Source organism: Mauremys mutica, chromosome 2, assembly GCF_020497125.1.
Source record: "Mauremys mutica isolate MM-2020 ecotype Southern chromosome 2, ASM2049712v1, whole genome shotgun sequence".
Taxonomy (NCBI): domain Eukaryota; kingdom Metazoa; phylum Chordata; order Testudines; family Geoemydidae; genus Mauremys; species Mauremys mutica.
Genome location: NC_059073.1, coordinates 49,844,189 through 49,856,553, shown reverse-complemented (window position 1 = coordinate 49,856,553; position 12,365 = coordinate 49,844,189). Strand labels below are relative to the sequence as shown.

Sequence of the window (12,365 nt, the reverse complement as noted above, 5' to 3'; positions counted from 1 at the left end):
CTTGGGCATTGGAGTTACCAGGGTCTCGCAGCAACCTTTCCCATTGAACTTGAGCATGTGAGGCTGGAGCAATACCAGAATCATAGCATACCAAAACCTACACCTCTCCCCAGGGGCGGCTCTATGTATTTTGCCGCCCCAAGCACGGCAGTCAGGCAGCTTTCAGCGGCATGCCTGCGGGAGGTCCGCTGGTAACGCAGATTCAGCGGCATGCCTGCGGGAGGTCCGCTGGTAACGCGGATTCAATGGCATGCCTGCGGGAGGTCTGCTGGTAACGCGGATTCGGCGGCATGCCTGCGGGAGGTCCGCTGGTAACGCGGATTCAATGGCATGCCTGCGGGAGGTCTGCTGGTAACGCGGATTCGGCGGCATGCCTGCGGGAGGTCCGCTGGTAACGCGGATTTGGCGGCATGTCTGCGGGAGGTCTGCCGGTCCCGCGCCTTTGGCGTTCCCGCTGCTGAATTACTACCGAAACCGCGGGACTGGCGGACCTCCCGCAGGCATGCTGCCGAAGGCAGCCTGATTGCCATCCCCCGTGGCTTGTCGCCCCAAGCATGCGTTTGGTGTGCTGGTGCCTGGAGCCGCCCCTGCCTCTCCCAGGATACAGGACAAGGCAACAGTGGCTTCTTAATAAGGGGCACACTGCCTTGAGTTCCCTCTGGCATCAATAACACCAGCCTGAATGTGAGGAAGGGGCTTTGAAAGTCGGGTGGGAGGTGTCAGGAATGGATGGGGGTTATATTGTGGGACATGTCAAGGAAGGGGGGGAAACTATGTCTGGCAGGGATTACCTATAGCAGTGGTCCCCAACGCTGAGCCCGCGGGCGCCATGATGCCCGCCGGGGTGTCTAAGTGCGCCCGCGTACTGGCCAGAGGATGAGCATCCGCTGAAATGCTGTCGAATTTCGGCGGCGACGCATCTGGATGATGCCGCTTGTTGGCGACGTTTCAGCAGATGCTCGTCCGCCGCCACGGTCCTCCGTGGCTCGTCGTCTGGCACCCGCCAGACGAAAAAGGTTGGGGACCAATGGCCTATAGGAAACGGTTAAAACAAGTAATCAACATAGATTGGAAGGAGGAATGTGTGGGAAAGATGGGGTGGAATGAGGTTGAGTTTAAAAAATATTGTTAATGGAAAAATCAAAGGATAAAGTAGAATATATGATGTAAGGCTGGCATAGGTTAAATAAGCAGAAGGAAAATAGGCTGTGTGTTTTGGACCAAAGAAAGGAATATCTGATGGTGAAAAAAGTGATACAAACAATATTATGCTGGTTCCTTCCACCTTTCCCATGTCTTTCTGTTCTCAGTCCTGCAAACAAGTGGACTGATGACACTTGTACACCCACGTCGAGTCCCACTGAAGGCAAAGAGATTCGGCATAGGTATAAGAGTCCGTATTTGCACAGCAGTGTGCAAGGTAAAGGCTTTAGATTGTAAGCACTATGGGTTAGGGATTTATCTTATCCTATGGGCCTGATTCTCAGAGAGAATATAAATCAGTGGAGTTACACCATCATAAATTCTATGTAACATTGTGGAGAAAGATTCTAGCACATTTTGGAGCACTTTTTAATAATAGTGATGATAATGCCCCAGATCTTAGTTACTGTCTTCAAAACTGGTTGATGTCTCTTGAGACACTATCCCCCAGTACTTTTACCATTATTTGTCTATTGAAGATTTGTTGTTCCTTTCTTAATATTGATATCCTTATTTATTCCACTGTTTTACACTGTATACGATTAGTCTAAATGCTTTAGAATTACTCGATTAAACCCTTTTACCCTTCCTGTTGACTGACACAATACTTGCTTTCTTCCTGTCTGCTGGCACCTCACCTGTTTTTCTTAATTTTAAGAAATGACTGCTAGTGGCACTTCTATTGTCTCTGGTAGTTCCCTTAGGAACATTGGTGATTAATACTGCAGATATTTAATTGATCCAAGCACTCTTTAATTTTTCTCTTAACAGCACTTTTAGTGGAAATTAATATTTTCACTTGAAATTAATATTCCCCTCCCTACATTCCCCACTCATCAATTTTTTTTATTAATGCCAGAGGAAAGGTAGTGTTGATTAATCATGGATCATTTTAGTTTAGGTAGCAACATATGTGGAGATGGAATCCCATCCATAGTCAGATCTGCCACTGTAGATCTTCTGAAATTCAAGAGCAGAAAACTTCTGCCTTGTGCACTTTGTAATGTGGAGACACTGATGATAATTTTATGCAAAGGACTGCAGGTTGTATAGCCATCAGTCCAAGTGCAGAACTCTTGTTCTTGTAAAGGTTAGAACCAGGTCCTGAATGGTTTTAAAATGTTTCTAAATTGCATATAGCGTCTGATCCAAAGCCTACTGAAGTCAATGGGAGTCCTTTTTCATTGACTTCAGTAGGTTCTCAGTCTGGCCCTTCATGAATTAGAATGAAGAGATGGCTGAGCTCAGTCTCAAGGCTCTGTCTTTCATGAGCCATTCAGCCTTTCTTCTCAAGTTTTATAATTTCAGCAAACCACGCATGTGAGTTACTTCCACATATTCACACTCAACTGTATACTAAAAATAGCTTAACTCTAGAATAAGCGACAGTGGATTGCGTATGGGCCTGTAGCCAGGAACTCCAGAATTCTAATCCTAACTTTCACACTCTTTCCCTGTAGCCTTTGGCAAGCTCCTTGGGCTCTATTTGTGTGTTTCTCAATTTTGGACTGCCTAGGAGCTAAGGTTCTGGGTAGGCCACCTTATCATTTTTGCTGGGATTGCAAAACCTTTCACCCTCACTGCCCGAGGACCATCCCCCCCATCACTGACTCTTATCCCCTCTCTCCTCATACTGTCTCTTACCCACTATGATCAACACCCTACTCTGCATTAGTATGAGCAATGCAAGTTAAGTTTTTAATAAATAAACAAGGTAAACGTGTCTGCTCATTAACCAGGAATACTCCCCCTTTTCAGGGCCTGATAGTTTTACAGAAAACAGCCTTGTCCTTGTTTTTGTAAACACCACCGGACTGGCTACCTGAAGGAACCACTGGCCATATGAACCAGTGAAACTGACAGCAGGTTTGTGAGATGTATGCACCTCAGAGATCATTCCCAGGTCTATTTGCCTATCTCCTCCATAAAACCGCTCAGGGAACTTCCCCTCAGGTCATGTGGACTTGAGATTCCGGCATTGCTGCAAGTGGTGAGCTCCTCTGTCAGTTCCTACTCATCAAAGTCAGACTGATTATTTGTTTTGTCTGTTAGTATTTCTTTCAGGGCTCCAGAGCAGAGCCAGTCTCAGTACTGTATTGTGGGCATGCATGCAATAGATAAATAAAAAGTGCCCCAAATCTATCAGGATGTCATCACTATGCACAAGGATTTAGGGGCAAGTTAGCTAGACGACTGTTTGGCCTAACCCCAAACTGAAGTGACCATAGGCGGCAGGTTTGTATAATTTTTGGTGGGGCCCAAAATGGTGGTGCCCCCCCGCTCCCGCCCTGTAAGCCGATATAAAATGAAGCTACAACGCGTCAGCGCCACAAGATTACAAGGGTCAATTAAAAGTGGAAAGTCAGAAGCAGCACTTGCCTACTTCAATATACGGTATTATATTTTGTTGCATCTGTTGTGATGAAGTGGGAATGTTCTTAATATTTTCTCTGAATACTGTGTGGGTGCCTCAGTTTCCCCTGCAAGATGCCAACTGAAGGTGTTGGGGACAAAGAGATCAGGTGGCCTCCTTGTCCAGAAGAGACACAGAGGCCAGAGGAGGGAGTGTCAGTTTGGAGCTGGCTGGGGAAATTGGGAGAGACCCAGAACTTGGTTCTGGGCTCCCCACCCCCCAAGATGGACCTGACAGAGGGGTTCTGTTTTCTGTACCAACAAGCTCTGTTTAAACTGTGTTCCCGTCATCTAATAAACCTTCTGTTTTACTGTCTGGCTGAGAGTCACATCTGACTGCAGAGTTGGGGTGCAGCGACCTCTGGTTGCCCAGGACCAGCCTGGGCAGACTCACTTTGGAAAGTGCATGACGTGGAAGGGCATGCTGAATGCTCCGAGGTCAGACCCAGGAAGGTGTAAGCTTCTTGCCCTGGAGACAGTATGCTCCGAGAGAGGAGGCTCCCCCAGAGTCCTGACTGGCTTTGTATGGAGATGTTCCAAAGCATCACAGCATCCCCTTCCACACCGTGCACTTCCCAGAAGTCCGCACAGGCACTGACACTCCTCCTCCGGCCTTTGTCTCTTTTCCAGGCATTAGGAGGCCACCTGATCTCTCTGTTCTCCAACACCTTCAGTTGGCACCTTGCAGGGGAAACTGATTTGGGAGAAATGAAGTAAAAGCTGCCCAAACCGAGCTTGAGCACTCCTGAATTTTGAGGTGTTCAAATCTGGAAGGCAGGTGCTGGGGGTGGGAGAGGGCTGTGGGCTCCATGGGGGAGCATGGCAGCAACTGTCTGGAGCTGCATGGAGCCAGATACGCTGGTCTGAGTGGCACAGTAAGCGGTTTGGGGGTTGGAGAAGAGGTAGGGAGTTCCGGGGGGCAGTCAAGGGACAAGGAGCAGGGGGAGTTGGATGGGGCAGAGGTTCGAAGGGGCAGTCAGGGGACAGGCAGCAATTGGATAGGCATGGGAGTCTAAGAGGTTTATCAGGGGACAGGTAGGGGGTGCGGTCCTGCGGGGGGGAAGTTGGGTGGGGTCTCAGGAGGGGGCAGTTGGGGACAAGGAGAAGGGAGGCTTAGATAGGGGCTGAGGCAGTTAGGGGCAGGTCTCGGAGGGGGTAATTGGGGAACAAGGACCAGGGGCAGTGGGGGCGGGGGTCTGGGGAGGGGGCAATCAGCGGACAGAGGCTGGGATTCAAAGGGCTCTGGGCTGCTGGCAGCCGCGGGGATCCCAGAGCCCTTTGACTCCCAGCCCGGCTGGGAGTCAGAGGACTCTGGGCTGCCTGCAACCGCAGGGAGCCCAGAGCCTTTTAAATCCCAGCCGGGGCGGGAATCAGAGGGCTCTGGGCTGCCCGCTGCGGCGGGGAGCCCAGAACCCTTTAAATCTCAGCCGCGGCGGGGATTTAAAGGGCTCTGGGCTGCCTGCACCCGCGGGGAGCCCGCAGCCCTTGGGCTCTGGGCTGCCAGCAACCGGCGGGAGCTGAGACCCGATGAAATCCCACCCGAAGCCGGGAATCAGCGGGCTCTGCGCTGCCCGCTGCGGCGGGGAGCCCAGATCCCTTTAACTCTCAGCCGCGGCTGGGATTTAAAGGGCTCTGGGCTGCCTGCACCCGCGGGGAGCCCAGAGCTTTTAACATCCCAGCCGCGGCCGGGACCCCGCGGGCGCTGGGCTCCCCGCCGCAGCAGGCAGCCCAGAGCCCTCTGATTCCCGGCCGCGGCTGGGATTTAAAAGGCTCTGGGCTGCCCGCAGCGGCGGGGAGCCCAGAGCCCTCTGATTCCCGGCCGCGGCTCGGATTTAAAAGGCTCTGGGCTCCCCGCGGTTGCAGGCAGCCCAGAGCCCTTTAAATCCCAGCCGCGGCCGGGAATCAGAGGGCTCTGGGCTGCCTGCTGCAGCGGGAAGCCCAGAGCCCTCTGATTCCCGGCCGCGGCTGGGATTTAAAGGGCTCTGGGCTGCCTGCAACCGCGGGGAGCCCAGAGCTTTTAAAATCCCAGCCGCGGCCGGGAATCAGAGGGCTCTGGGCTCCCCGCCGCAGCGGGCAGCCCAGAGCCCTCTGATTCCCGGCCGCGGCTGGGATTTAAAAGGCTCTGGGCTGCCCGCAGCGGCGGGGAGCCCAGAGCCCTCTGATTCCCGGCCGCGGCTCGGATTTAAAAGGCCTGGGCTCCCCGCGGTTGCAGGCAGCCCAGAGCCCTTTAAATCCCAGCCGCGGCCGGGAATCAGAGGGCTCTGGGCTGCCTGCTGCAGCGGGAAGCCCAGAGCCCTCTGATTCCCGGCCGCGGCTGGGATTTAAAGGGCTCTGGGCTGCCTGCACCTGCGGGGACCACAGAGCTTTTAAAATCCCAGCCGCGGCCGGGAATCAGAGGGCTGGGCTCCCCGCCGCAGCGGGCAGCCCAGAGCCCTCTGATTCCCGGCCGGGGATTTAAAAGGCTCTGGGCTGCCCGCCGCAGCAGACAGCCCAGAGCCCTCTGATTCCCGGCCGCGGCTGGGATTTAAAGGGCTCTGGGCTCCCCGCCGCAGCGGGAAGCGCAGAGCCCTTTAAATCCCAGCCGCGGCTGGGATTTAAAAGGCTCTGCGCTCCCCGCGTTTGCAGGCAGCCCAGAGCCCTTTAAATCCCAGCCGCGGCTGGGATTTAAAAGGCTCTGCGCTCCCCGCGTTTGCAGGCAGCCCAGAGCCCTTTAAATCCCAGCCACGGCTGGGATTTAAAAGGCTCTGCGCTCCCCGCGGTTGCAGGCAGCCCAGAGCCCTTTAAATCCCAGCCGCGGCCGGCAATCAGAGGGCTCTGGGCTGTCTGCTGCGGCGGGCAGCCCAGAGCCTTTTAAATCCCAGCCGCCGCCGGGAATCAGAGGGCTCTGGGCTGTCTGCTGCGGCGGGCAGCCCAGAGCCCTTTAAATCCCAGCCACTGCCGGGAATCAGAGGGCTCTGGGCTGCCTGCAACCGCGGGGAGCCCAGAGCCTTTTAAATCTCAGCCGCTGCTGGGATTTAAAGGGCTCTGGGCTGCCTGCAACCGCGGGGAGCCCAGAGCCTTTTAAATCCCAGCCGCAGCCGGGAATCAGAGGGCTCTGGGCTTCCCGCTGCAGCAGGCAGCCCAGAGCCCTCTGATTCCCAGCCGCGGCTGGGATTTAAAGGGCTCTGGGCAGCCCTGGCGGCGGCGGCGGCGGCGGCAGCGGCGGGGGGGCGCTCCAAGCAGGGGAGAAAAAACATTGGTGGGGCAGAGCCCCTGCTTGGGATTTATTCATGGGGCTAAAGCCCCAGAGCCCCATATAAGTCGGCGCCTATGGAAGTGACTCATTTTTTGTGTAGAAGGCACTTTTAGGTTCTGTCTCCCTCTAGATTTCTGCAGTAAGAGAAGAAGATTCCAGCTTCTTGAACTGGGTTCTGTGTGAAGTTACCAGTGTTTAAAAAAAAAATGTTGTGGGGGAAAATTGTCCTAATGAGCTGGGATTCTTGAGTCAGCCTGTGTCTCCCCGTGAGAGGAACATTCGTAGTCTTATTAGAGAACAGTTATTCAATACTCCTGTTTCTGTAACTAAGAATATTTATTTTCATATTGTTTGCACTGATGTATTCTGTGTAGGAGTATATAAATTAAATCATACAGTCTTGAGAGGATTATAAAATTAGGTAGTTATTGAAAATAGGCCACAAAAGACTAAATAATTGAAAAAACATTGACTTAGCTAATCAGCATTGTTCTGTTTTCATGCAGGATGAGATCAACTTTGAATATATAAATAAAGAGAAACACAAAGAATGGCAGAGTGTCAAGGTACTACAATATATAAACTATAACATTGGAGAGCTCTTACTTAGCATCTTTCCATACATGTGAAATGGCCTGTATAATGAGTAGTTTCATGAAGCCTTAGAAAAATCCATTTTAATATAATTAAAATATTAATAGAAATTTTAATAACTAAAGAATTTCAGATGCATCTTTTTGCAGTTGTGGTGGAATTAAAGGGGTACCGTCTTGCTTAGAAGAAAATTTGAGCTACTTTAAAGTGAATGTAATTTGGGGAGAAATATCCTTCAGATTTAAAAAAAACAAACTTCTTTTTAAAATGCATGAATTCATTTCCAAGTAATAATACAAATACCCATGGTAATTAAAAAAAACCCCAAACAATCAGTACAGTATGCAGTGATCAATTTAAGAATATTCATGTTCTTCTATTTGTGTACTGATATGCAGATGTGGTTTAGGTAGGTATAGAAATAAGATAAAGAATCTCCAATTTTGTTTATGCAGCAATTAGTCAGCTGCTTAGTCAGTTAAATTTATATGGATCCTTATTGGACTGTAGTTTGTGGTTGCCAAAATGCAGTCACCCCTGTCCTACAACCTTCTCCAACTTGCAGATGAACATCAGATCTCATTACTCTTCACCGCACTAGGATGCTTTTGCTTTCCTCCAGTCCTGTCCCTAAACCATTTATTTTTTGATAAAAGCTGCAGCTAAATGAGAAGATAAATGAAATTTCAGTAGAGTACAACATATTATTGAAAAAACACTACATAATGTGTTTAATCTGTTAGCAGGTGTTATCACTGCTCTGCATTAAAGTGTTCAGATGTCCCTATGTGATCAAGACAGTGCTAGATTTTTAACAGATGTCCTGCTGGTGACTGTAGGGCATTTTTGAGATACTGAAAATGCTATATTTTCTTTTTCTTTCTTTAAAAAAAAACAAACTATACTGACTCTTACTTTCTTGTTAGCAATCAATCTTACAAAGTTTTCCCTTCATGTAATATGAAGATCAAATGCAGATGCATTATAAAAAACTAAATTAGTTTAATAGTAAAAAGTGAGAAAGTTTAGATCACATAGTTTTTAGACAGCATAGCAATAAGTGCTGTAGAAATACCAATAATAAATAGATAGTCTTTTTTTTTCCAGTTGAATAATTCAATCACACTTTCACAATATTCTATGTTTTAGCTGCCTGCTACAAGACTCAGAAAGAAAGGACACAACTCACTGTGGTTCATTATTCACCAAACTTCAGAGTTTCGCTTCTAATCAGAATTTACAGTACATACCATATACACTATTTAACATTCTGATTAAATAAAAAAATAAAATAAAAAAATAATTGGAGATATACCAATCTCCTAGAACTGGAAGGGACCTTGAAAGGTCATTGAGTCCAGCCCCCTGCCTTCACTAGCAGGACCAATTTTTTGCCCCAGATCCCTAAGTGGCCCCCTCAAGGATTGAACTCACAACCCTGGGTGTAGCAGGCTAGTGCTCAAACCACTGAGCTATCCCTCCCCTCATACTGATACAATGACAGCAAACAAACTTCAATATGTTTAGCAGAATATTCATGTTTCTGCCTTTGTCCCATATGGAAATATCTCTTAGAGATGTTTTTGTTAATTAAATGGAAACAATCTGTTTTCTAGTTCTTTGTAAATAGCAACAAACCATAAAGATGGCTCCAAACTCCCCAGGAGAATTCAGGTCTGGATCTGATCTTCACAGCTGGGTCCTAGGGCTTGGCCTCCAGCCTGAGCCCAAACGTCTATACAGCAATTTTACAGCCCTGAAGCTCAAGCCCTGCTAGCCTGAATCAGCTGACCCAGGCCAGCCCCAGATGTTTGATTGTGTAGATGCACTCTTTGTGATCTCTAATACAGACCTGTAGATTCTGGACCAGCTTCCCCACTCAATTACATCTATACAGTCTTATTGAAATCAAATAAAAGTCCCAGGGGCTCCACTCACATTCACTGGCTTTATACCGGTGTATCTCAGTGTGTTTCAAAAGGGTTACTGCCAGTTTACACCAGAGCAAGTGAAAGGAGAACCAGGCCACCAGGCTTCATATACACTGAAATTAATGAGGTTAATTGGCTGTAATGGATCAGAATTTGCTTTGTGTTGAGGCTATATATTAAATGGTATCCCCTCTTTTAAGCTTGTGTATAGTTACTTTTCCATTCTCTTTAATACATTATTTTTCTCTTGTCAGAACAAGATGGTGCAGGATATATTGTTTCACAATGGAATTAGCCCTGGTTTGGGGAAATGGACACATGAGTGGAGTCATCCTGCCAAGAGGGGGGAAAAATCGACAGACCAAGCATCGTTGAGTTGCTGTCTGAGTGACAGCAGTGTATGAGAGGCTGGGGACTTCGGTGTAAGCCAACAGTCATTTCATCAATCCTCTCCCTCTGAGCTCTTCCAGCAGCCTTCCTAGATTAAATCCTTCGCCCACCCTGTTTGTTTCTGTACACCAGCATGCAGCTGTTAATTATTTTGGCTTGGCAACCCTTCCTTCTCCCTACCCGCCTGTTTCCTGCACTATGACCCATTTAATCTTTTTGTGATGGAAGAAATAAAACAAGCAAGTACATCTTTTTCTTAACATTGAGTTACCCTGAGGACAGTTTTAACAGGTTATTACAAACTCCAGGAATAAGAGGATTCTGGCTTCCTAACAAAGCACATTTAATTAGCCTAGTTTTTCCTCATTGAAAACAATAGTAAAGAAAAAGGGTATGGTTCCCTGCGTAGAAGAACATATTTGTACATAGTTGTACAGATACTGAATTGTGCTATTTATAGCTCTCTTTTGGAGCAAAAGACTTTTGTGTGATATTCTAAGCATAAGGTATTTTTGTCCATCCACAGCTTCCCTGCAGTCTCACCTTACTTCTTCCAACTGCCTTCTATGCCTCTATCTTCCTGAGACTTCCATGTCCCTCCCTTTCTCCTTGCAATCCTAGTGAAGAACTCAGTTTTGTTCTGTCAAACACTGGAACATCCCATGAGGAGCAACTCAGTGTAGTGTGTATACAATATTGGAAAAGACTTGTGCCAGTACCCAGCGCAGATGTAGAAATGTGCCCGAGAAGAGACATGTCTGCCCACCAGGGGATCCCCTGAGATAGGATGACTTTATCAGAAAGCATACAGGATAGGAAAAAGAGCCATCAACATCAAGAAAGGTGATGAAAGGGATAGGGAGTTGAGAACCAACCTATTTCTTGGCCAGCCCTGCAACACAAACATAAACCCCTTGAAGTCCCAAAGGATGTTAATTCTACCCTTACTTTTGCCTCAGACATCAACTGTTTCACACCCTTCCCTCACTACTTTATAAATGAAGATTCATGTATGGATCTTTTGAATCTTTATGCCAAAAGAATAATTTATATTCAGTGGATTGTGAAGAACTTGCAGCATGATTGAGGGATTTTCCCTGGCCTTTGTAGTATTGCTGTAATCAAAAACTGGAATTTGATTATTCACTGGATCAGTGAGTAGCTATTATCTTTATTAATAGTTTGAAAGTAGAATTCCTGCCTCTGTGGTAGTTCTGCATACTGACAGCATTGGGATGCTAGACTGGATAGTGCCTGTTCATCTGGGATCTACAACTGCAAAGTTTGAAATGATGGCAAAGGGGGTACAGAAATACCCTCTCCTCCCAACGATTTTCATTTGCCATGTGCTTGCTAGAGGTACAATGAAAACAAATGCAGAGGGGCTGCATTACCACTGTGGTTCCCAGGAGGAATTCTGGATGAGTTAGCCAGGGTTCCTTCTGGCAGTTCCCAGGGTTTGAATGCTGGAGTGGTGGATTTCACATCCCTAATGAGGGTACACCTGATTGGGTGATTGCTTGCAACTGCCTCTGCACCTACATTGGTGACAGCAAGTATTAAGAACTGCTGTCCCCAGCAGGATTCTTGCCAGCCCCTGTGCAGGAGCATACAAGTGCATGCCATCCCTGTCTTGCCTGTGCAGGAACCAGCCAGAATCTGGCCCATAGAGAGTGAGACAGTGAGCTAAATGGCTTTTCAGTAGAGCAGTTGTTCAGTATGGGAGTTACAATAATCAAAATCTTAGATGCCTTTAAAATTAGCTGTCAGAAAAAATAATCTAAGAAATGGGGTTCCCCTGCTTGTAGTTTGCATGACATTTTACCTGATTCAGTTTATATTTGGAATAATATTTGATGCACTTAGGTCCTTCAAAGACGTTCGGTTTTGGGGAAATTGCTACTAGTGATTATGTTACCTGTAAGAAGTTTTGCTTGAATAGGAAATTGTTAGGATCTCAGATTTTTTACCCAGTGGCCCTAATTTTAAAAGGGTCTCCCAACTCATCGTCTGATAGTAGGCATAATTCCTTGCCTGCAAGAAATGTCGGCAAATTTGCACATGCATTTGATTGAAAGTGCAGTTCATACTACATAGATATTTATTAGATTTCTCCTCAAAATCAGGTGATTAGACTTCTAAATTCTGTTAAGTGAGTCCATAATTAAGTGCAACTGCAAAATTGTAGACACAGCTGGAAGCAGCCTCTCAAATGGAGGCCCTATATACACTTTTATTCCTCTGTATGTAATGGGAGTTGTGCCTGAATAACTGCTTTGGGAAGTGGTACAAAATTATTCCTATTTGGCTTATAAATTAAGGTTTTGTGCACACTATCACCTGTCCACAATCATAAAAGCCTATTTTAAGAGTACAATTAAGATGTGAGATTTGAAAATTTGACTATTACAGTACCACCACCCTTTCTGGTATAACCACACAGGTTTCAACCTTTTGTCCACCTTCCTACCCTTGAAATGACAGAAAATATCAGTAGACATGATACCATTTTGTAGTCTGTTGAAACATTAACTCCATAACTACTGGTTGGAAAGAACCTCTTCATTTCAAACCTACTCTGCCTTCTCTACAGCAAAGAC

General features: G+C 47.4%; 1 protein-coding gene across 1 annotated transcript in view; it reads left to right on the top strand.

The window, feature by feature from the left end:
- The window catches only part of CNBD1 (cyclic nucleotide binding domain containing 1), a 291,253-nt gene extending 281,253 nt beyond the window's left edge, over nucleotides 1–10,000 (top strand). The window contains exons 12-13 of the mRNA XM_045006943.1: nucleotides 7,357–7,416; nucleotides 9,630–10,000. Coding sequence (XP_044862878.1) covers nucleotides 7,357–7,416; nucleotides 9,630–9,779 — 210 coding nt within the window. The 3' untranslated portion in view covers nucleotides 9,780–10,000. The remainder of the gene's footprint in view (nucleotides 1–7,356; nucleotides 7,417–9,629) is intronic.
- Nucleotides 10,001–12,365: the final 2,365 nt, after the last annotated feature.